Raw genomic sequence first — 24,914 nt, 5'->3', positions numbered from 1 at the left:
AATATATTGGGGTGGATGGAGTTTGCACACTACATGGGAGCCGAACTCTTTCTAAAATAGTGGTCTCTGGATAGTGACCAGGAGTATCAATCCTGGCTGATGTCCTAGAATTGTCATGTTTGGGCAAATGCTGCTACCTTGCCTGAGATTACATAATGTAACGCTGTTCTGCCCATTACTGGCTTGTGTGGCTTACTGAAACCAACTTTTGTTCTTGGAGAAGCTCCAAAGCATTAATTTGATGTAAAATTGGATGGTTAGTGTTATATGAATAAACAATTGAATCTGGAGCATTCTGGCTTGATTTTGTACTGAAGGGTTTTGATGTTCAAAGGACACAGATGAAACATGGATTTGTGTGTAAAAGACTTTGACATAATCACAATAAACATAGTGATTAAACATGACCACTAAACCACAAAATTTGTTACAGCACAAAAGGGCTCTTTGGCTCATCATGTCTGTATGGCTGTCTGAGCAGTTCAGACTTTTCCCATGTGTATATAAAAAGTTTTTACAGTGGAACTGCTGAGGGTGAGAGGTAGGATGTCATTGTGACAGTGACATTTGAGTATGAAATGGATATGGATGGTGATAATATATTTTATACATCTAGGTAACACAATGGATGAAATATTACTGCTCATGGCACTCGTGCTTGGTTAGGTTTGCCTCTACTTTAATTGCTGAGTGCATTTAACATTTATACAATTTGTAAATATCCTGCAATGACTTTTATCTGAACTTTCACAGTGTAATTATTCACTTCATTAGCATACTTTATATGACTTGCAGACATGTACCAAGGCGGAATGTATGGTCCAGGCAGTGGAGGAGGAATGGGTAGCAGTGGCTTTGACCGAGACTTTGGTAGAAATGATATGGGAATGTCCCGTGGCTATGGGGATTCCTTTGGTGGAGGAATGGGTAAGTTCAAGTAGCAATGTTGGTTGATTTTTCAGTGTTAAAAAAACCAAGTTAACGTTAGTTGCATTTTAGATTCATGCTACAGTTGGGCTTGCTGTATTTAGCTAGCAGTGAAAACCTAGGCCAGTATTGTGAACAGGTTCATTTGTAGTCTGTTTTAGGTCTGTGCTTTTGATCCCTTTTGCATTTCCTGTTACTTTAGTGTACTAAGTTGATAAATATTGCCAAGGAAAAGAGATATGGAGTCAAGATTTTCTTCATCAGGACTGAAATGCAAAAAATGAAGCAGTAATTTATATATCATGAGGGTTTGATTATTGTTTGGACTCTGGCAAGGAGATTCATCAGGAACTGCTGTTAACAGGATATTGCCAAATCAAATTGGTCAGGACATTGCCATGAAGATGCTGAAGAGATTGGCTGTTTGCTTAGCTTTCCTAAGTACAAGAGGTGCAGTGTGTGAACATATTCTCTTCCTACAAAGAGCAGGGCCCTGTGTGTGAGTTGCTTAGTTTCTAGTATGGACAAATGGATCACACTGCAATTGCAGCTGATAAATTGGATTCCTGTAGAATTATTAGTCTTGTCAGGATTAATTATAAAATGATGTCCAACATCAGAATTGTGTCTGATGTTGTGCACTTCTGAGTTTTACCAGCTTGGGCTTGTTGAGCAAGGTCAGCAGACTGTCAAAGGGACATGTTTGATATGGTCTGTCAGTCTTTGGGTCCTCCAGCCTATTTGGCATTGCACCAGTGCTGAAGCTTGTATTATGTTACTCATGTGGTAGGCAGACTGTTTGTTTTTGTTTATTTGGTTTGACAGCAGCACCCTTAGTGGAGAATACCACTATGTTTACTGCAGTGTAGCTACTTGAATTTCTCATTCCACCAGAGGTATCCCCATAACCACATGACATTCCAATGCCATTTCTGCTGAAGTCTCGACCAAAGCCACCCATTCCTCCACTGCCAGGATGAGACATTCATGGTACGTGACTGCAAATCAATATAAAGAAAATGCCACATTGCTACTTTCAGGTAACATGACAAGTGGTTTTTCCCTCCACTGAGGATGCTACACTCAAGCCAAAAAGATTCTACCTGCCACAAAAATGAGTAACGTATGAGTTTTACACCCAATGTAAATGCCATGTGTGCAGGCTACATGTCCAAACCACCTGAAGGGCCATATCAAGCAATTTGCTGCTTTGACTCTGAGCAGTCAACCTGTTGCAATCAGCTTATGTTAATAAAACTCTAAACAGAGCACGCAGCATTAGATGTGATTTTGCTGTGGATAACATTTAATGAGTCCTGACTGCTAAGAATTGCACTGGAAACCAATTTAAGATTGTCATTGGGCTCATAATGTAAGTAGCTTCTACCATGCATGAATCACATTTATGCACAAGATCCTGGTTTTTGTAGTTAAAAAGAATGTTTCTACTAAACCATTTTCTTAGCAAGAGGTGCAGTGGAAACAACCAATCTTTGCTTAGCTTTCAAGGCAGTGCCCTGACCAGAGCCAACTTGTTTGAATTTAGTCAGTTGACTGTTCTAACTGCCTAGCCATAGTCTAAACAACACCTGCCTTTGTTATAAATTGTTGTTTTAAGTTAAGTTGGTTTTCTTTCGTTTCAGTCCTGATGGTTGCAAGTAAACAATCATTTTAGTAATTAAGTTCTGTTCTTCAATAAAATTATTCCGGGTAGTTATTTGCTAGTATAGAACTTGCTGAAAATTACATTTTATAGAAGCTTTTTGTCTTGTCCTAATTAGGACACTTCACAAGAATACCAATTTTAGAGGGAATAAGTTTTATGTTATATAATGCTGAGTATGCTGTAGTTGGCAAATAGACTCTGCTAGTGTCGTTCCCACCGAGAATGCACCATTTAGATTGTTAACTGCCAAGCTCTGTTTAAATTTGAACCAGGCAGGTTGACTGGTTAAGACATTGTCCCAAGGAATGAACTAGTGTGTGGCAGTTGCGTTTATTCTAAAGAATAGGGCTATGTGCATTAACATGTAGCTTCCACTGCATGCAAATATACCACAGTGAAAGCCTGATTGGCCTTTACAAATTGTTTCTCCAAGTTACTGTTGCATGCAATTTAATAGGAATACTTAAATTGGTATCTTAAGCTATTGATATTGATGGAAGTTGACTTGATTTCCAGACTTGATAGCAATTCCATACTTAAGCTTTAAAGCTTAAATCCACGCACTTTCTGCTGCCAGCTTTCCTAAAGACCTGCATCCAAACCGGTTTGTTCCTACTGCGGGTCCTTGATAAGTATGTTCCTGTCAGGCAGAGAGGAAGCAGTTGAGCAAAGAAGCTGTGATTTACTAAAGTCGCCGAATCTCTTGTCAAGAAGAAGGCCTATTTTGGGATGAGATGTGAGGGCTCAGTTAGGGTGCTTAAGAGTTGCAGGTTAGCCAGGAAAGACTTGAAGAGCAAGCTAAGAGCCTGGAGGGGACATGAGATGTCATTGGCAGGTACGTTCAAGGAAAACCCTAAAGCTTTCTATGGTATGTCAGGAATAAAAGAATGACTCGAGGAAGATGAGGCCCAATCAAGGATAGTAGTGGGAAGTTGTGTGTGGAGTCTGAGGAGGTTGGGGAAGTGCTAAATGAATTTTCTTTGGTCTGTCTTCCAATGCGAATACATTGTTAAGGAGATTACTGAGATACAGGCTTCTAGACTAGACAGGATTGAGGTTTACAAGGAGTACGTGTTAGCAACTTTGGAAAGTGTGAAAATAGATAAGTCCCCTGGGCTGTATGGGATTAATTCATGGATTCTCTGGGAAGCTAGGGGGGAGATTGCAGAGCCTTTGGCTTTGATCTTTATGATGTCATTGTCTACAGGAATAGTGTCAGAAGACGAGAGGACAGCAAATGTCCCCTTCAAGAAGAGAAGTAGAGACAGTCCTGGTAATCATAGACCTGTGAGCCTTACTTTGGTTGTGGGTAGTATTGGAAAAGGTTACACTAGCTGGGATTTGTAATCATCGACAATGAAATAATTTGGTTAGGGATAGTCAACACTGTTTTGTGATGGGTAGTTTGTGCCTCAAAACCTTAGTTCTTTGAGATGGTGACCAAACAAGTGGATGAGGTTAAAATGGTTCATGTGGTGTATATGAATTTTAGTGAGGTGTTTAAGGTTCCACACAGGCTATCGCACAAAGTGCGGAAGCATGGGATTGAGGGTGAATTAGCGATTTGGATCCGGAATTGGCCAGTTGACAGAAGATAGGGTGGTGTTTGATGGGAAATGTTCATCCTGGAGTTCAGTTACTTGTATACGCAAGGATCTGTTTTGGATTTACTGTTTGTCAATTTTATACATGATCTAGATGAGGATGGAGAAGGATAGGTTAGTAAATTTGGGAATGGCACTAAGGTCGGTGGCGTTGTGGATAGTGCCGAGCGGTGTTGCAGGTTAGAGGAACATAGATAAGCTGCAGAGCTGGGCTGAGAAGTGGAAAATGGAGTTTAATGCGGAAAGGTGTGTGGTGATTTTCTTTGGAAAGCAGGGATGCAGAGTACTGGGCTAATGGTAATAATCATGGTTGTGTAGATGAGCAGAGAGATCTCTATTTCTATATATAGATCCTTAAAAGTTATCGCCCAGGTTGATAGGGTTGTTAAGAAGGCATATGGTGTGTTAGCTCTTATTGGTAGAAGGATCAGATTTTGGAGCCACAAGGTCATTTTGCAGCTATACAAAACTTTGCAGTTGTGCTTGGAGTATTGCGTACAGTTCTGGTCACCACATTATAGCAAGGATGTGGAATCTTGAGATGTTGGCTGGTATGGAGGGAAGGTCTTATGAAGAAAGGTTGAGGGAGTTGAGATTGTTTTCATTAGAGAAAAGAAGGTTGAGAGGTGACTTAATTGAGATAACATAATCAGAGGGTTAGGGTGGACACTGAAAGCCTTTTTCTTTTGGATGGTGATGGTTACCATCAGGGGACATAGGTTTAAATTGAGGGGTGATAGATCTAGGACAGATGTCAGGGGTAGTTTCTTTACTCAGTAGGGGCATGGATATCGGATTAGGGTATGGTCAGCCATGATGTACACTGACCAAATAGTATGGGAGAGGATAAATTTAAGGAAAATGAAAATCATAATTCAAAATCTGTAAATTGAAGCCAGTCAGGCAGCATCCGAGGAACAGGAGATTAGAGGTTCCAGGCATAAGCCTATCATCAGGAATGCCCAAAACGTAGACTCGCCAACTTTAAGGGCTTTTAAATGGTCATTGGATGAAAATGGAATAGTGTAGGTTAGATGGGCTTCAGGTTGGTTTCACAAGTTGGTGTGACAGAGGGCCGAAGGGCCTGTACTGTGCTGAAATGTTAGATTTCCTGCCCACTAATAAATGAAATATTTGTTTCTGGTATTTGCTGACTTCAGTGTGAGAATAGGATTAGATTGTCCAAATTCAGAATAACTTGCAAGGCCAGCATTTTCTGAAAATCTGTTTGAGTTCTGACTTCTCTCCTGCCTTAAGAATATAGTTCAGTTTTTAGTTCAGATGTAACTTTTCTGGTACGTTACATTGTTCAGGTATCTTGGAAGCTAATAATCTGTTTACAGATTGAGAGAAAATGAGGTCTGCAGATGCTGGAGATCAGAGTCGAAGAGTGTGGAGCTGGGAAAGCATAGCCGGTATGGCAGCATCTGAGGAGCAGGAGAATTTGTTTTGGGCATTCCTGATAGGCTTATGCCTGAAACATCGACTCTCCTATTTCTCGGATTCTACCCGACTGGCTTCAGTTTACAGATTTTGAATAATGATTTTCATTATACTTAAATTTATCCCCTCCCATACGATTTTGCCACAGTATACACCATGGCTGACCATGCCCTAACCTGATATCCATCTGTACTTAAAGCTTGAGTTCTGAATAGCACTCAGCAATAGGAACCCTGGTGCCTTTCTCTTCCTAATTTGATGTCAAGGATAATCTAGAATGTAGCCCAGGTCGACCAAAGATTTAAAAATGGTACAGACTAGCAATTGGGGTATGAAATTTCCTGGTCCTTGTGGTTTTAACTGTTGAAACTTAGCTGACTGTAGGGATTTGAATTCTAAATTGAAATTGCATTGGTTAGGGGTGTCTTCAATTCTTTTTAAATTTTGTTATAAAATCTGAGTTTCTAAGTTATAGCTTTCAGGGTTACATTACTCAAGGGCAATTAGAGATGGGCAATAAATGCTGGCCAAGCCAGTGATGTCCACATCCTATGATCAAATAAATTTCAAGACAATCTCTTTAAAAGCTTAATTTTGCATGTATTTTTTTTAATTCCCCATTTTAGCTGGTGGGATGAGTGGTGGCATGGCTGCTGGTACACCAGGCATGGGATCAGGGATGGGTAAGAACATCTCAACACTACTTTTGATTGTTAACTTGCTGCAGAGTCAATATTTTAAGATCCAAATTCAGAATACTGCTGGATAGTTTGCTATTGTCATTAAAAGGGTCATTTAAAAATGTAGCAAATGTGTTGCAAATACCAACATTCCAGAATGCACTTTAAAAATTAAAATGACGTTAAGTAATGCATCTTTGTTGTGAAGGTGCATGTATACCATCACCAAGGGAATGTAAAGTAAACTGGTGTTTCTAATTTATCATGTGAAGTGGGCATTGTTGACGAAGCCACCATTTGTTGCCCATCCCTAATTGCCCTTGAGCTAAGTGGCTTGCAGTTAGGGGTCAACCACATTATCATGGGTCTAGAATTGCATGTGGATCAGACCAGCTAATTCTTAAAGACCATTACTGAATGAGTTGGGTTTTATGACAGATGGTAGTTTCAGTAATGGCACTATCACTGAGGCTAACCTTGAATTCCAGATTTGTTACTTGAATTAATATTCCTCTTGCTGCCATGTGGAATTTGAACCCTTGACTTCAGAGTCTTAGAGTTTGGATTGTAAATGCAGTGACATCATTTTTCACCAATATTAGGGTATATTGCCAAATTAAAATCAGCCACAGGAAAGATTTTGAGGATTTCAATCCGTATTTAGTGCATTGTTCTTTTTACCAATCATGGTGATTATTGTGCAGAAGTAGGGACCTTTTTGGATGCAACGTTTAAAAAGCCATTTCAGGGGTACAGCTTGTTCTGCATCTGTACTGATGCAGTTGGAGTAGTACATGCCATTTTTTTTCCTTGTTAAAATGCTTCTCCCTCCATAGGTATTGGAATGGGAGGAATGAATAAAATGGGCGGAGGCATTGGTATGGACAACATGGATCGCATGGGACCTGGAATGGATCGTATGGGTGGCGCTATGGATCGAACTGGCCTGGGAATGGACAGAATCCCATCCAACATGGGTTCTGGGATGGCATCTAATGTTGACCGTATGGGACCTGGAATGGATTGGATGGGCCAGAGTGGTGATAGAATGGGTGGTGGTATGGATCGTATGGGTTCTGGAATGGCAGGTGGTTTTGACAAGCCAGCAGACATGGATCGTAATCGTTTCAGTGGTAACTATGGAGGATCCATGGGAACCGGTACTGGAAATCTTAATTCAAGAAGAATCTGTCAAATATTTGTTCGAAATGTGAGTATATTTTCATTAATTTTTTAAACATACACGAGGCACATGAAATATTGTTGGATATAAAAACTAAAAGGTTTACGCATCTGCTTTAGTACACAAAGAATAAGCTAGAGCAATTAAGGCGAGCAGACCAATAGGGAATTTTAACAACTTGACTAAAATGCAACTGTTTGATCTCTGCCTCATTTTCTACTAGCATGTTATTTAACCTGTTAAATGTTTGAAGCATTGACAGTAACACTAAATTCACACTGCTTTATTTGAGTATGAATAGCAACTGCAATAGCTTCAATAAATTACAAAAAGGTAAATTTTTTTGTACTTTTTCTTTACTTGGAGATGATGACTCCTTGTGGTAGGATGCAATGAGCACTTTGAAGGGCAACTAGGGACAGACAGTAAATGCTGATCCAGCCAGCAAATCCCCATGTCCCACGAGTGAAATAAAAAAAGTCTGACAACCAACTAGCTTGTTATATGAATAGTCAGTCTTGGACAGTGGAGATCTGAATTTAAACCATACTTAGGCTCCGATGGAATGGCAAATTCTTTAAACTTGCAGAATCACAGTAGTAGAAAAGCACTTTCTTTCAGTAATTGTGTTTTGAACGTTTTAAAGGGCAAACTAATTAAACGCACTCCTCTGCTTTTTACCTCATGCTTGTATTTTTTTCCTCCCAAGTATTTATCAAATTTTCTTTTCGAAATCCTGTTGTTCTTGCATCGCCTTGCAGTGTTAAGCATGTATTATCTCTTCTCTTGTCTCTATGTAGTGTACCATGATGCACTTTCATTGTATTTCGTCCATTTTAGGTTGGTGGAATGGAAAAACAGCTTAATGTTATTTTCCTTCACCTTGACACACTTCAAAGCTTTATCTACAGATTTCCAAAAATAGTTAGCCTGTAACTCAAAAGTCCAAGTGGTGATTGTATACCAAATAGTAGTGATGAGCATTGTATATCTCACTCCAGTTTGGAAAATGGCCATTCATTGCAGCTGGTTTCTATCTCTTGGCTTGTTTCATCAGATGTTGCTGATCCTTTTTATTCTGTCGACCTCAGTTTTTTGAACCAACTTAATATGTACTTGATCAAATATTTTGCAATTTGTATACACAACAAATATTATCAAGAGTCTTAATATCAAGTCTGTCAAATGCAGTTTGCCTATAACAAATTCTTGTTGATTTCCTTAGCTGTCCTTGTTGACAATATTTATTCATTGTTTCTAAAAGCTTCCTTATTGCTGACAAACTGATCTGCAATTTTCCAGTTTCTCCTTGCTCCTATTTTTGAACAAGGGTACATTAAAAACGAGGAGCAAAAGTAGGCCATCTGGCCCTTGGGACCTGCTCACCCATTCAATAAAGTCTATCCCTTAAATCCTATTGTTTAAAAAAACATCTATCTTAACTTTAAAAGCATTGTAAAGTAGTGTTAACTGTTTCACTGCACAAGGAATTATGTGGATTTACAGCCCTCTGGGTGAAGTTCCTTGTATGATTTGTAATTCTACAATCCTTTTGTATCAGCATATATTGGAGGATTTAAAGATTGGCTAATTTCCTGGCAATTTCCACCCTACGTTTGCAGTAATGTTGAATGCAATCAGTCCAGGCTGACATCTATTTTAAGTATTGTCAGCCTGTCTGTACCTTCACATTTTCTGTAATTTCACATTTGATAAAATCACCTTCCTTTGTAAACACTGCAAATTATTCATTTTAGAACTTCAGTTACACTTTCTACCACTGTTATAAGATCACCATTTTGATTAATAATCAGCACCTCTGCTCCTACCAGTTCTCTTTACTGTTCTGTGTCTGTTGGATACCTTTTTGGATAGTCTTATTAGCAAATAATCATCCTGCCACTGACGCTTTGCTCTTCACTTTTTTTTGGTTCAGCTTGATTCTGCCATGTTTAACCTGATATCTTTCAGAGATTGCCATTTTGCACTTTCTCACGCTCTCTGCTATATCATCCATGGGATTCTAGCTTCAGTTGTTTGTCATGTTTTCCACTTCAAAGTATGTACCTTGACTGTTATGAAACCATCTCTTTAAAGGCAGCCTTGATTACATTTCTACCTGCAGTCTTGCCTAGGCCAGATCCCTCCTTAACTGACTACCTTCCAGTTCAGCATTTTTGTTCGAGTTTGCTCTTTGTCCTCCATATGGTTAGAGTTAAACTTAATATTTATGATACCAGATCACTGTCCCCATGATGCTCCAAACTGACCATCTCAGCCCCTTCGTTGCTTTGTACGTGATACATTTCCCATTGAGCAGCATCAATATTTATCAAGGAAATCCTCCTTTCCTATAGTCTACTCTAAATGCAATCCCTGCCCCATTCAATACAGGGCTCATCACAGCTATCCCATTATTTTTATCCTTTTTAGAGTTTTAAAGATGTCCAGCATGGAAACAGACCCTACGGTTCAACTCATCGTGCCGACCAGATATCCCAACCTAATCCAGTCCCATTTGCCAGCACTTGGCCCATATCCTTTTAAACCCTTCCTATTCACGTACCCATCCAGTTGTCTTTGAGATGTTGCAATTGTACTAGCCTCCACTACTTCCGCTGGCAACTCATTCCACCCTCTGTGAAAATGTTGTCCCTTAGGTCCCTTTTATATCTTCTCCCTCTCCTCCTAAACCTATGCCCTCTAGTTCTGGACTCCCCCCACCCCAGGGAAAAGTATGTTTACCCTACCCATGCTCTTCATGATTTTATGAATCTATAAGGTCACCCCTCAGCCTTTCATGCTCCAGGGAAAACAGCCCCAGCCTATTCAGCCTCTCCCTCTAGCTCAACCATGGCAACATCCTTAAATCTTTTCTGAACCCTTTTCATATTTCACACCATTCTTCCTGTAGCTCAATAAATGTAAGAGATAGCCCTTAATGTTTGTATATGTTCAGCTGTTCACTTTTTAAAATTATTTTTTTCTTTTTTCAAGCTCCCTTATGACATCACCTGGCAAATGCTGAAAGATAAATTCAGTGAATTTGGTAAGTTTGAAAATTCCAGAAAAAATAGTTCTTTGCTTCTGGCCTTTTGCTACACTTCAGAAATTAATTTGCATGAGTTGCATGGCAAAGTTCTAAGTGTATTTTAAAACCAGATTTGTAAATTTTCTACTCTTGTAGTTTAATATATGATAAACACTGGATCTAGAAGTTTTAAAAATCTTGTTCTTTGCATTTCAAATGCAGGATATGTGCATTATGCAGATATCAAGATGGAAAATGGCAAGTCTAAGGGTTGTGGTGTGGTTCGTTTTGAAAGTCCAGATTCTGCAGAGCGTGCCTGCAGGATGATGAATGGAATCCGACTTTATGGCAGAGAAATTGATGTCCGACTTGACAGAAATGTTTAAAATCCATTTTTAGTATAATTTTTAAAACGACCAAACAGTAAAACTGTCCTTTTTAGTGTTTTTGTTCCATTCATTTAAAAAAAAATTTTGAATGGACAGTTTGACAATGTGCACATTGCATTTTGTTTTTATTTAGTGTGAAAAAATACACTTCTGTATTAGTGATTCAATAATAAATGTGATTTGAGAAAATTTATTGTTTTGTGATGGTATTTTGTTAATAATAGTGTCTTGTGTGAATATACTTTGAATGAAGCTGCTGATGGCCCAGTGTCTCATGGATGCTTGGACTTTAGTTGCTGACAACTGAGGTACTCTCAATGTGAAGGTGGCACTCTATCTCCACAAGGACTATTTTCCTGAGACTGGAAATGTTGCATGGTTGGCAAGTTGGTGAGGATGGGGTCAAGTATGTTTTTCCCTCTTGGTTCCCTTGTCATCGGAAATACCTGCCAGACTGAAGCAATGCCTTTAGGACTTGAATCAAGACACTTCTTGTGATGGATGTTCAAATTCCCCAGCTAGCAAGTGTTCAGCTTGTCACCATCTGTGAATCCTCCAAGTGGTGGTCAATATGTGAGTTATGATTCATCAGCAGAGGGGTTGGGCGGAACATAATAGCTTACTGTTTTTTTTTCTTGCTATCTTTGTCCTGTTGCCATGATGCTTCATGGTATCCAAAGTTAATGTTGAGGATTTGAAGGGCACTCCATCCTGACAGTGTACCATTATGCTGCCACCTCTGGTGGGTCTGCATGCCAGTTGTGCAGTAGACTCATGAATGTAATGGTGTTACCGGAGTTTGTGTTTCTGAGACTATGACTTTGTCAGACTCTTGCTTCACTAGTCCTTAGGGCACTCTTCCAATTTTGGAAGTAGTCCCCAGATGTTCATAGAGTTTTGTAGAATTGACCAGGGTTATTTTTCTCCCTTGTTATATACGATGTCTGCTGAGTTATATTTCTTATTGTACATGGATCCCATACAGTTTTATAGGGCCACTTAGAGATTAAACCACTGTTTTTCCATCTCAACTGAACCTCCGATGAAGTCAACTATAGTACCAATGAAACACATTAACCTCAATCATCATGGTTTGATTTACTCAAAATTAAAATGTCAGGTATGGATTTACTCTACCTGGAAATCATGTTTGAATACCATACAGCTTACTACTTTAATATTGTACTAACGTAGCTCATTAAAATCATATGACATCCAATATGTTTGATATAGGGAAATTCTAGCCCTTCTCAACCTGTTTGCAGGCTTTCACATAGTTGACAAGTAGTGGAAGAAAATAGTTTGTGACTATCATCTTGGGCAGGGACATGCTTCTCTGGAATTTAATTGTACCAGAATACCACTTGGAATGGTGTTTGTTCCTTATTTTACACTGTTTACTCTGGTCTTGCCCCAAGAATCTATCTTTGGTATTCTGTCTTTCATCTACATGCTGCCTTTAGAACATCATGCACAACCTCACCTGGATAAAAGAACCTGTCCAGTTCTGTTGAGTTGCTGAACTCCAGTACTGCCTGAACAGAAATATCCTTCAGTTCAATACTGGTAAGACTGAAGCCATTGTATTCTCATCACCATTAACACAGCCCATGTGCTGATTCTAACCTCTCCTTAGTCACTATGTAGGACTAAATCTACTTGCAACCTCAATATCAAATTTAACCTCTGATGCATTTTGACATTTTTCATCACTAAGATCAAAATTTCCATGTTTAATGTCGCCAGACTTCTCTACTGCTATTTATGTGGAAACTCTCATTCAAGCCTCTTATCTCCAGACCTTTATTATCCTGATGAATTGCTGATTTCCCATTTAAACTTTGGTAAATTTGAGATCATTCAACCTCTGCTGTCCATGTTCTTAATTTCCCTAAAATCTATTCGCATCTGTCTGGTCACTGACCTATGTTGCCTGTGACAGTGAGGCCAATTCGGCTATTTGGGACTGGCATCAAAGCTGCTCCAGCAACTGGGGACAGCAACTCTGGTAGCAGACTCAGGATGGCACCAGTAAGGTGATTTCTGCAGCCGAAGCAGGGCTCATGGTGTGGTGGCCTGGCAGTGGAGGCAGAGACTCTTGTTGATGGGGCAAGTTTCTGTTCGGTTGTGGTGAGAGCACCAGAATTGGAGCAATTCTTATGTTGGTGGGTCCAGTCTAGGTGGCGGTGAGGTGGTGGAGGTCTCCCTTGAGGCCAGGTGCCAGCATGCAGAATGTCAGAAAGATTGATATTCTGAAATTTTTACAACTTTATTTTTCTAATTTATTTCTATGACCTAGAAAAATCCAGATTAATTTCTTTACTTAGTCATAGAGCTGTACAGCATAGAGACGGACCCTTCAGTCCAACTTGCTGACCAGCTGTCCTAAAGTAATCTTTTGTAGTCCCATTTGACAGCCCTTGGCCCATATCTCTTTAAATCCTCCTTACTCATACCCATCCAGATGCCTTTTAAATGTTGCAATTATGCCAGCCTCCACCACTAGCAACTCATTCCATACACACACCACTCTGCATGAATAGTTGCCCTTTAGTCCCCTTTTAAACCTTAAACTTATGCCCTGTAGTTTTAGACTCCACTACTGTGGGTAAATGACCTTGACTATCACCTATTTATGCCCCTCATGATCTTAAATCTCTAAGGTGACTTCAAGTTGACAAGGTGACATCCCTTCAGCCTCCAAAGATCCAGGGAAAATAGCCCCAGCCTACTCAGCCTCTCCCTATAGCTTAAACCCTCCATAATTATTTTGTTCAGAATATATACCTCAGTACCTTTATGCCTGAAGATGGTGTTATGTGGGCATTTGTAAACATTTTACTCATTTGGGTATGTGACAATAAAGGTAATTCAATTCCTGGTTATGCATAATTTCTTTTCTTTCAAATTGTTCCATGTTTTCCCCTCACTGTAATCTGGAATCTCTTCCATTCTCACAGTAATAGATGTCTGCATTCATCCAATTCTCTTTTGAGAATTCCTAATTTGGTTCCATTCCATGAGACATTTCCTAGGCTCTAAATTGTGATTTTTTTTTTCCCCAATGTTCCTTCTATTCTAACTCAATTTCCCCTTGACACCCCTGCCTGATTTATAATTAAGCTTTTGGTTATCTGAATATTTTGGTCATTCTGTTTTGTTGTTCCTAAAAAGAGTTTGCAGCCACAAGAGCCACTTAAACTGTAACCAGCCTTGAGCATGTTATTTATTTGTGCAGCCTTTAGCTAGTTGACCAAACAGTGCTTCAGGTGCTTTTCTTTGATCTATTGCCAAAATGGGGAGGCAGTGGCACTGTAGGAATGTTACTGGTGTAGAAATCCCGAATCCCAAGATAATGCTTTGGGGATGTGGGTTCAATTCCCATCATGGCAATTGGTGAAATCTAAATTCCATAAAAGTTTGGAATTAGAAAGGTGGCCAAATGACGATCGTTGTTGTGAAAACTCAACTGGTTCACTCATGTCCTTACCTGGTCTTGCCTACAAGCTCATTTTTGTTGACTCTACTGTCTTTTGAAATGGCCAACAGCAATCATTTAGATCAAGACACAACTGGGGATGAGCAATAACTGCTGACCTGCTAGTGACCCCCTCCTCTCATGCATTTTAAAAAATGTTAGAAAGCCATTGGAACAAAGCAAGTTGTCCTATCACGCCAGTGTGCTTCTATCTCCCAGACTCGCTCTTCACCTACACGAAGCAATGGTGTGTGGACTTCCAGATCTCTCTATCCTCTAACTGTATTGCCTGTCCTGGCAGAAACGTTTATTTAACATGGTTTTGGACAGGCTGTAACTTCCTAAACTTGGAAGACTACCATATACGCAAGTCCTTGAACTTGGTCGACCAGGTTCATATGTTACTGCATGTGGACAACTTTTACATTTGTGAATGAAGTGCAGAATGTGAAAGGAAGCGATTCTAGATTTCTTTGTCTCCATTTGTTGGTTGGCGCTTAGTCGGAGTACCACAGCTAAGCAAACTTGCAAAAACTATGTTAAAGGAGGGTTATTGGGAGTCTAAAACTTGGCGGTTTTGGGAAAAATGAATTTATTGGAACAGAAATTTGATGTTGACATGATCATCTTGAAAAATTTAGCTGTTGTCTCGAGCACGTGCATTACAGGCCAAAGGTCAAATGTGAAGTCGCAAGAAAAAGGGAAAATGATTCTACAAATAATAAGGAATTGGGCAATTACTTCAGCAAGAGGGGCACACAGATTAGCAGCAAAAAGAGTGGAACGTGTGGTTAGCCTGAACTGCACTTGCAACGAGACTGCACAATCAAGAAGGGCCTTTTTCTTCAGCAAAGTGTCTACAATTTGCCTTTAGTCTTTGAAGGATAGTGAAATTTTTGTCCCTGTTCAAAGTAGCCTAATAAGAGTCTTTGGCAGATCTGGAAGTGTCCGTTGCACATCGTCAGTTCCGCCCTTTTTGTGCAGTCGTCTTGTATCTCGATGACGGCAGTGCGCAAGCGTGAATCGGTATGCTTCTGTTTGTGTCACTTCCGTTGTGGTAGGTCATTGTGCGGTAAGATGGCGGCGGCCGGGAGCTGTGGCTACCAGGTGAGGGGTGAGAAAGGCGGGGGTGTGGGTGAGCGTGAGGGGATAGAGAGCCAGGGTTCAGGTGAGGGGGAGTCCAGCTAGGTTTACTCTCCCGGTATGTGGCTGAGAACTAAATGTACAGGTGGAGTTTTCCGAAAGATATTAATGGGCACAAGGCGGCTGGCAACGCGCTTTCCCTTCAAGGAGCATCGGCTTCGAGCCGGTGGGATTCCCGGGGTCTGGCTTGGCCAATCAGTGCTGAGCGCCCCAGAGTTCAAAATGATACCCTATGGAAGGAGCTTACCAGGGGGGTTTGGCACTGACTGAGCCGCACTCCTGAAGAAGCCCATTCTAGTCCTGGGGCCCAGGCCATGTCGTACTGCATTATATTCTGCAGCACAGAAAAAGGCCCATTGAGTGTGTAACCGAAATCTGACGATGGGTCACTGGACTTGGAATATTAATTGTTTTTCTCTCCACAGGTACCATATTTGCTGAGTTTCCGTTTTTGTTTTGCCTGTGTGGACCGTTCTCACACAGACTTACTGTTAAGGAGTCTGTAGAGGGATACGAGCTCTCACCTCCGGACGCAGATTTTAGCCGCGTTGCTCCTGATGTCCCTCCTATTTTCTCGAAGTTGTTGTATATTTACAACATTTGACGGTGATTGCCGCCAAATTATTTAATAACGTAGGGCCTAGTCTATCCAAATGGTTGTTTATTTTTGAGTTGGAATCATAGAGTAGCAAATTAAACCTTTTGCTGAAGATTGAATTGCTATTTATCTCTAATATCACGTACTTTAGTATCAAGTAGAGATTGAATTTGAGAAGTTATGATCTGTATGGGCTGAGGTGGTGCCCATGTGGGATTACTGGAGGGAATGTATATGTGTACATGTATACATGTTAGGAATGTATATGTTGTTGACTGTCTAATTCCAACAAAAGAGAGAGTTGAAACTTTTTATCATCAATTTGAAGTACTCATTATAATATTTCAAAATTCCTTGGATTCTGGAAAGGTTCCAGTGATTTGGAATAAAGCTGTTGTAATATCCTCATTCTGAAAGTTTGGAATGCAGAAATTAGGAAACTTATAGACATCTGTTGAGAAATTGTTAGAATATGTTAAAAATAGTAATAACAGGACATTTAGGACTTCAAAATGGAATTGCATTTTCAGACTGGAGGCCTGTGACCAGAGGTGTGCCACAGGGATTGATGCTGGGTTCACTGCTTTTTGTCATTTATATGAACAATTTGGATGTGAACTTAGATTTTATAGTTAGTAAGTTTGCAGATGACTCCAAAATTGCAGGTGTTGTGGACAGCAAAGGAGGATTCCCTAGAGTACTATGGAATCTTAATCAGATGAGCCAATGGGCTGAGGAGTGCGCAGATGGAGTTTAATTTATATAAATGTGAGATGCTGCATTTTGGAAAGGCAAATCAGGGTAGGACTTATACACTTAATGGTAGGGTCCTGGGTGTGTTGCTGAACAAAGAGACTTTGGAGTGCAGGTTCATAGTTCCTTGAAAGTGGAGACACAGGTAGACAGGATAGTGAAGAAAGCGTTTGGTATGCTTTCCTTTATTGGTCAGAGTATTGAGTACATGTTGCAGCTGTATAAGACATTGGTTAGGCCACATTTGAAATATTGCATGCAATTCTGGTCTCCTTCCTATCAGAAGGATGATGTGAAACTTGAAAAGGTTTAGAAAAGATTTACAAGGATTTTGGCAAGGTTTGTAGGGTTTGAGCTATAAAGGGAGAGGCTGAATAGGCTGGGACTGTTTTCCCTGGAGCGCAGAGGCTGAAGGGTGACCTTGTAGAGGTTTATAAAATCATGACGGTCATGGATAGGGGAAATAGACAAGACCTTTGGGAGTTCAGAACTAGAGGGCTTAAATTTAGGGTGTGTGGAAAGATATAAAAGGGACCTGAGGGGCAACGTTTTCTCAGCGGTAGTGCGTTTATGGGATGAGCTACCATTGGAAGTGTTGGAGGCTGGTACAATTACAACATTTAAAAGGCATCTGGATAGGTACATGGTTAAGAAGGGCTTCTAAGAGATATGGGCCAAGTGCTGGAAAATGGAAGTAGATTAATTTAGGATATCTGGGTGGCATGGATGAATTGGACTGAAGCTATACATCTCTGTAACTCCATTGTGAGATGGCCTCTGGAGTACTGCCTATAGTCTTGGTCTCTTGAGTAAATCCCCAGGTCTGGATCAGGTGTACCCTAGAACTCTGTGGGAAGATAGGGAAGTGATTGCTGGGTCCCTTGCTGAGATATTTCTATCAACGATAGTCTCAGGTGAGGTGCAACAAGACTGGAAATTGCTAACGTGGTGCCATTATTTAAGAAAGGTGGTAAGGACAAGCCAGGGAACTATAGACCAGTGAGCCTGTCATCGGTGTTGGGCAAATTGTTGGAGGGAATCCTGAGGGGCAGGATTTACACGTATTTGGAAAGGCAAGGACTGATTAGGGATAGTCAACATGGCTTTGTGCATGGGAAATCATGTCTCACAAACATGATTGAGTTTTTTGAAGAAGTAACAGGATTGTTGAGGGCAAAGCTGTGAACGTGATCTATATGGACTTCAGTAAGGCATTCAACAAGGTTCCCCATGGGGGACTGATTAGCAAGGTTAGATCTCATGGAGTACAGGGAGAACATTTGGATACAGAACTGGCTGTTTAGAAGACAAAGGGTGGTGGTGGAGGTTTCATTTTCACTGGAGGCTTGTGACCATTGGAGTGCTACAAGGATTTGTGCTGGATTCACTACTTTTTGTCATTTATGTAAATGATTTGGATATGAACATGGGAGGTATAGTTAGTAAGCTTGCAGATGACACCAAAATTGGGGATGTAGTGGACAGCAAAGAAGGTTACCTCGGATGCACGGTGGCTCAGTGGTTAGCACTGCTGCCTCACAGCACCAGGGTCCCAGGTTCGATTCCAGCCTTGGGTGACTGTGCAAACTCCACACAGACATCCTTCAAAGGTGAATTGGCCATGCTAAATGGCCCATCCCCAGAGGGAAATGGGTCTGGGTGGGTTACTCTTCGGAGGGTCGGTGTGGACTTGTTGGGCCGAAAGGCCTGTTTCCATGCTGTAGGTAATCTAATCTAATCTTGATCAGATGGGCTAGTGGCTGAAGAATGGCAGGTGGAATTTAATTTAGATAAATGTGAGGTGCTGTATTTTGGGAAAGGAAATCTTAGCAGGACTTATACACTTAATGAGAAGGTCTTAGGGAGTGTTGCTAAACAAAGAGACCTTGGAGGCAGGTTCATAGGTACTTGAAAGTAGAGTCACAAGTAGATAGGATAGTGAAGAAGGCGTTTGGTATGCTTTCTTTTATTAATCAGAGTATTGAGTACAGGAGTTGGGAGGTCATATTGCGGCTGTACAGGATAATGGTTATGCCACTTTTGGAATATTGCGTGCAATTCTGGTCTCCTTCCTGTCAGAAGGATGTTATGAAACTTGAAAGGGTTCAGAAAAGATTTACAAGGATGTTGCCAGGGTTGGAGGATTTGAGCTACAGGGAGAGGCTGAATAGGTTGGGGCTGTTTTCTCTGGAGCGTCTGAGGCTGAGGGGTGACCTTACAGAGGTTTATAAAATCATGAGGGACATGGATAAGATAAATAAGCAAGTCTTATTTGCTTGTCTTTGCTTGCTTATAAATAAGCAAGTGTAGGACGAGAGGGGAAAGATATAAAAGGGACAACGTTTTCACGCAGAGATGGTACGTGTATGGAATCAGCTGCCAGCGGAAATGGTGGAGGCTGATAGAATTGCAACATTTGAAAGGTGTTCGGATTGGTATATGAATAGAAACGGTTTAGTGGGGTATGGGCCAAGTGCTGGCAAATGGGATTAGATTAATTTGGGATACCTGGTCAGACTGGACGAGTTGGACTGAACCATCTGTTTCCCTGCTGTACATCTCTATGATTCTCTGACTTCTTAATTGATGAAGCATGTATTTGTATTGGAGGTAGTTGAGAGAATGTTCTCTAGATTAATTCCAGGGGTGAAAGGCTAGTATTATAAGCAACGATCACACAGTTTAGGCCTATCCGCATCAAAATTTAAAGAATAATAGATCGAATTGAGGTACAAATGATAATAAAGGGGATTGATAAAGTAGTCATAGTCAGGTTTCCTCTTGTGGGGCAATCTAGAAAAAGGGGGGCCTTATTTTCAGGCTAACTGTGGCAGATTTAACAGATGTGAAATTGCTTCTCTCAAAAAGTCATGACTTTGTGGAATTCACTACCCCAGAGTCTGATGGACGTTGGGACGCTGAATAAATTTGACATACAGATTTCTAACTCATCATCGATTTATAGGGAAAGGGCAAGAAGGTGGAATTGAGGCCATGATGAGATCAGCCTAATCGCATTCAATGGTAGAGCAGATGTGAAGGACTGAATTGCCTATTCCTCACTCTTATGTTCTTACATTGTGAATAGAAATATCAAAAGATTTTCATTGACCGTTTGCAATTCATACACAAATGGGAACCCACATGTTTTTGCTTTGGTAACTTTAATAACAAGGGGAAACTGATCGAGCTGCTCCACCAATTGTAGCTCAGCAATTGTATATCTACATGCAGGTTGGTTAATCAACAAAATTACTCCAAGTGTGCATAGACCAGTTAATGTGCGTGTCTGAGGAATAAACTTGTTTTAAAAAATGTACTGATTTGAGTTATTTTGTAACAAAAACTGTTCAGGAAAATTGAATTCATTGAAGTTGCATATGAAAAATCCATAGAAAACTGACTTTGGAAACTGTCACCAATTCCATTCTCCTCCCTTGGCATCATCTTAGTCTGAACCAGACATCACCCTGCTATTTAAACCAAGGTTAGCTTCTGACCCACGTTCTCACCTTCTCCTCTTCATAAAGATCACTTGCAACATCAATTATCTAGTCTGTATCTGTTTCTGTTGGAAGTCCTCAACTGTACTTTTGTTACCTTCACATTCAAGTATTTTATGTTCTTTCACCTGTTCTTTCTCACCCTTCCAAAACTTGAACCAATTGAAAACAGTGCCCATATCCTAATCGGAAATTAGTCTTATTTAATCCACCACCTCTCTGCTCAAGGAACATAGGTTTTAGGAGCCAGAATAAATCATTTACCTCATTCAGCCTGTTTCACCATTCAATAAGATCATGGCTAATCTGGCAGTGGTCTCATCCTCACTTTCCTGTTTGCACCTCAGCTCCCTTGTCTATTGAAAAATACTATTTAAATCAGCCTTCACAACTTTTTGGAAAAGAGAGCTCCATAATCTTAACAGCTTTCAGAATGAGAAAAAAAAGGGTCTAATCTGTGGCACAAAGGGGGATGTCTTATTAAACAATGTTCCCTAATTTTAATTTTCCTGAAAAGAAACAACCTCCTCTGTGTCTATTCTATCCATGTTTCAGTAAGCTCAGCTTCCATTCTTCTGAACTTCAATGAATATAGACCGAACCTGTTCAGCCTCTTTTCGTAAGACATAACTTTCATCTCAGGAATGAGTTATATTTTGTCAGCAGCTTCTTAATGAATGATATCTTTTGCCAGATAGGGGGATCAAAATTATACATAGCATTCCAGATTTGGTCTTGCCAGTCTTCTGCACCATTACAGTAAAATGTCTTTTGTCTGTTTCCCAAGTATAAATCTATGATTCATATTTAATTACCATTGCATTAAGCAACATTATTCGTCTGTGTTCTTAATCATTTGCTGTACCTTCATACTAAATTTTGGTTCATACACTGGAGCATTCACATCCCTGTTTGCAATCTCCTTCCATTTTTAAAAAATATATTTTTCTATTCTTATGAAATACACGTTTATCCATGTTATACTCCATCTGCTGAAGTTTTGCTCAGTTACTTAACCTGTCTTTGCAGACACACTACCTCTTGTTGACAATTTATTTTCCCACTTGCCTTGTCATTGACAAATGATCATATATTCAGTCCACTTATCCAAAACTTTGATGTAGTTTGTAAATCACATTGAAAACCTAGTACTGATCCCTATAGTATTCCACCAGTGATATCTCATCAACCCAGCTTAGATCAGTTTGTCACTTTGGTGCTGCTGATTAACTACAAATCCTTTATCCAAGCTAATATGCTACCCCTTGCACCATGTGCGCTTATCTTGTGCAGCAACCTTTGTAGAACCTTTTCAGATATCTTTTTGAAACCAAAGTACACCACATCTCACAGTCTTCCTGTATCCACCATAAGCATACTTTTGTCAAAAAACTATACTGGATCAGTCAACCTCCCTTTCACAAAGCCATGTTAGGTTATCCTGCAAGAACCATCTTAACAATGGATTACAGCACCTTTCCTATGACAAATATTAGGTTAACTAGTGTATAGCTTCCAGCTTTCTGTCTCTCTCCTGATTCGAGGTTTTATATTTGCGCTTTTTCCAATCTGTTGGGACCTGTCCAGGATCTAGTAAGTTACAGAACATGATACCCATCTCTGATCTGTGCTCCTACTTTATTTAAAGACCTTAGAACTGAAACTATCGAGTCCCAGGAACTTGGGTCTGATAGTTTTCCTATCACTCTTTCCTCGCTGATGATGGTTATTTTAATTTCATCGTTGTCTATCTCCTCTTGATTTTCAATTAATTTTGGGATGTTTTCTAAGTCTTCTATCATGAATAGAGACCTGCATTATTGTTCAAGGCATTTTTGTTTTCTGTTATCCATTCCAGTGTATGTGTGTATCCCTAGCTTTCATTACTATCTTCTTAGTCAAATATTTATAGAAACTCTTAATATCTGTTTCTTGTGTTACTGGCTAGATTTCTTTTATACTACTTTCTGTTTTATCATCATTTTGGTCATTCTTTAGTCAGATTCTCTGAGATACCACTAATCTTGACAAATTTGGACAATATTTCTGTTAATACTATCCTTAACTTCATTATTTAGCCACAAATGATACATCCTTCTCAAATAACATTTGCATTTCACTGTGATAAATCTTTGAGATTTATTAAATATCTCCTTAAAAGTTTGTCATTACATCGCCCTGTTCTACCTTCTAACCTATATCCCCAGTTCACCCTTTGCCAGCTCTGCAGTTGTGCCCTCATACTTATCTTTATTTAGAACATTTGTCGTGGATGCACACTTCCCTCTGTCAAAACTGAACATGAGATTTTACACTTGTGATCACTGTCACCTAAACATTCCTTTGCCATGAAGTTGTTGATTCCTCCTATCCATTGCATGTTATAATCTTTAAGTACTGAACTAATGCCATTCTTAAATAACAGAACTTATCCAATCATCTTTTCCTAGCTTCCTGTCATTATGTCACGTCAATGCCTTTTAAAATTAGTGTCTCAGCTTTGGTCACCTTTCAACCTGTGACTGTTGTACATATCAGGTCACACATGTTTTATGTGTATCCATGCTTACAATTCATTTCTTTTATTAAGAATGATATGTGCAATCAGATGAAGAATCTTAAACTGCTTATTTACTATTTTTGTCATCTCTGATCTTACTTGCTGGTGCAGTTCTTGCATTTATTTGCTGTGCCTTTTCTCCTCTCATTTTGACAGCCAATACCCAAATTGCTGCTCAACTCTATTACTTGGTGGTTTCTATCCACTTTATCATATCTCCAGTTACTTGATGCCTTTGTCCACCATTTAATTTAAAGCCTTTCTACTGCCCTAGTGTTATTGACTTAGCTTCTAGTCCACAATGCCAAGTTGTAAGGTTCTGCCTGTTCAGGCATCTCCACAGCATCATCCCTCTTTATCTCCATCCCCCTTAAAGCCTACAACTTTTCAATAACTGTTTCTCTAACTCCATGTTGTCTGTTTTCTTGTGGTAAAAACATCTCTTTCCACCAGTGGCTGCTGTATCATATTAACATCAAAAATCTTTTTTAAAAAGTGAGAAGTACAAGCTTTTTGGTGAGTGTGGGGTAAAAGGCTACTCCTTCTGCTGCAAATTTAGATTTCAAATTATTATTTTTAGGAAAAACATTATTGTGCTGTAAAGACCTGTTCAAGTAGTATGACTACTCTGTTTTAGATCATGCCTTTGATTTGAGGATCAGACCTAATGGTTGTGACTACTGTTTTTAATATAGATGAGATGATAATTATTCTTAATGTTCTATTGAAAACATATTTTAAATCTTGAGAATTAATAGCCAAAAGAAATCTAAACATTAACCGTAGTAAGTCTTGGCCCAGGGTATTAATTATAACTGGTGTGGCTTCATAGCAGGATAAAATCTGAATGGTTTAAATATATTTTAATTATGAAATATAGGTGCCTCTGTGCCAAATGTTGTGTGTGCTGTACCTTGATGTGTTTGGTGAGGCTGTGGGAATAAATCAATTATTGAAAATACTGAAGCAATGACATAACCCTCAATAACCTGATTAAATGTTGAAGTTTTCTGTCTGGATTGTGGAGTCTAGACATTGCTGCCTAGCATTCCTAATCCATTAGTGTCAATTGCAGTTAGAAAATTACTTTCAATTTTACTCACTAAATTTCCAAAGTGACACTGATGAATTGGACAGGTTCAAGAGAATGATTCCTAGAATTTGTTTCATTGCAAAAAAGATCTGCTTTGTAGAAGATTAGATAATGCCTTATTGGATTTTTGAAATGGTAAGAGATGAAACAAGACTTTGAAGTAAAATAGGCTGGTAAAGTGTAGTGATCTGATTTCAAAATTAAGAAATCAGAAATTGTGAATGTGAATTGAACTGAAATTACTTAAATAAAAATAATAATATATATCAGTCAGTATCTAAAAAGTTAGCTGAATATTTCAGAATATTTCAGGAAAGGCACTTCTCACAGTGATAACCTGTCTTAATGCTGCGAAGATCCTTTGGTGTATTTGCAGCATTTTCTATTTTTACTCCCAAGTTTTTAGCATTGAGTTTTCTGTTGCTTTTAATAAAGATTCAACTGCAAGTGTGTTTCGTAAAGTCCACCTTCCAGTGATAAGATTGTGACACTTAATGCACTGGCTGGACTTTAGATTAACTATTTGAGTGGATCCCTGGCAGTTCCTCTTGCCACCCAACCAAAGCACATTGAAATCATTTTAAGATTCCCTTCTTTAACCCTGGCTAGTTGACACAGTCTCCATGGTTTGGCTTAAAATGTTGTTTGAACTTATTGATGTCAACCTGAAGCATTAGAATTGGCCCTAGCATCTCGAGGCTAGGAAGGGAAACAGTCCAGGTTCCTGTTGTTGATCACTGTCTCTTAGTTCACTTAATCAATGCATATATGTGATGATGAGATTGAGTCAGCAGTGATATCTCTGGCAGACAATCACTTACAACACCTGTGATCCAGGGTCATGTGAATAATGAACCAGGAGC

General features: G+C 39.6%; 2 protein-coding genes across 4 annotated transcripts in view; both read left to right on the top strand.

The window, feature by feature from the left end:
* The window catches only part of LOC122565265 (myelin expression factor 2-like), a 34,477-nt gene extending 23,365 nt beyond the window's left edge, over positions 1-11,112 (top strand). The window contains exons 14-18 of the mRNA XM_043721039.2: positions 796-927; positions 6,267-6,323; positions 7,157-7,530; positions 10,501-10,552; positions 10,757-11,112. Of these exons, the coding sequence (XP_043576974.1) occupies positions 796-927; positions 6,267-6,323; positions 7,157-7,530; positions 10,501-10,552; positions 10,757-10,920 (779 nt within the window). The 3' untranslated portion in view covers positions 10,921-11,112. The remainder of the gene's footprint in view (positions 1-795; positions 928-6,266; positions 6,324-7,156; positions 7,531-10,500; positions 10,553-10,756) is intronic.
* A 4,346-nt stretch (positions 11,113-15,458) lies between these two features.
* timm44 (translocase of inner mitochondrial membrane 44 homolog (yeast)) overlaps positions 15,459-24,914 on the top strand; it is an 85,688-nt gene continuing 76,232 nt past the window's right edge. For all 3 annotated transcript variants that reach the window (XR_015751847.1, XM_087976094.1, XM_043721044.2), the window contains exon 1: positions 15,459-15,508. Coding sequence is in view for 2 of the 3 variants with exons in the window: in XM_087976094.1 (XP_087832220.1) it covers positions 15,479-15,508 (30 nt within the window). In the remaining variant the exon portion in view is untranslated. The remainder of the gene's footprint in view (positions 15,509-24,914) is intronic.

Source organism: Chiloscyllium plagiosum, unplaced genomic scaffold, assembly GCF_037043375.1.
Source record: "Chiloscyllium plagiosum isolate Xiang-an unplaced genomic scaffold, Cpla_swu_hap1 HiC_scaffold_28, whole genome shotgun sequence".
Lineage (NCBI taxonomy): Eukaryota > Metazoa > Chordata > Chondrichthyes > Orectolobiformes > Hemiscylliidae > Chiloscyllium > Chiloscyllium plagiosum.
This window is presented reverse-complemented; position numbering and strand designations above follow the sequence as displayed.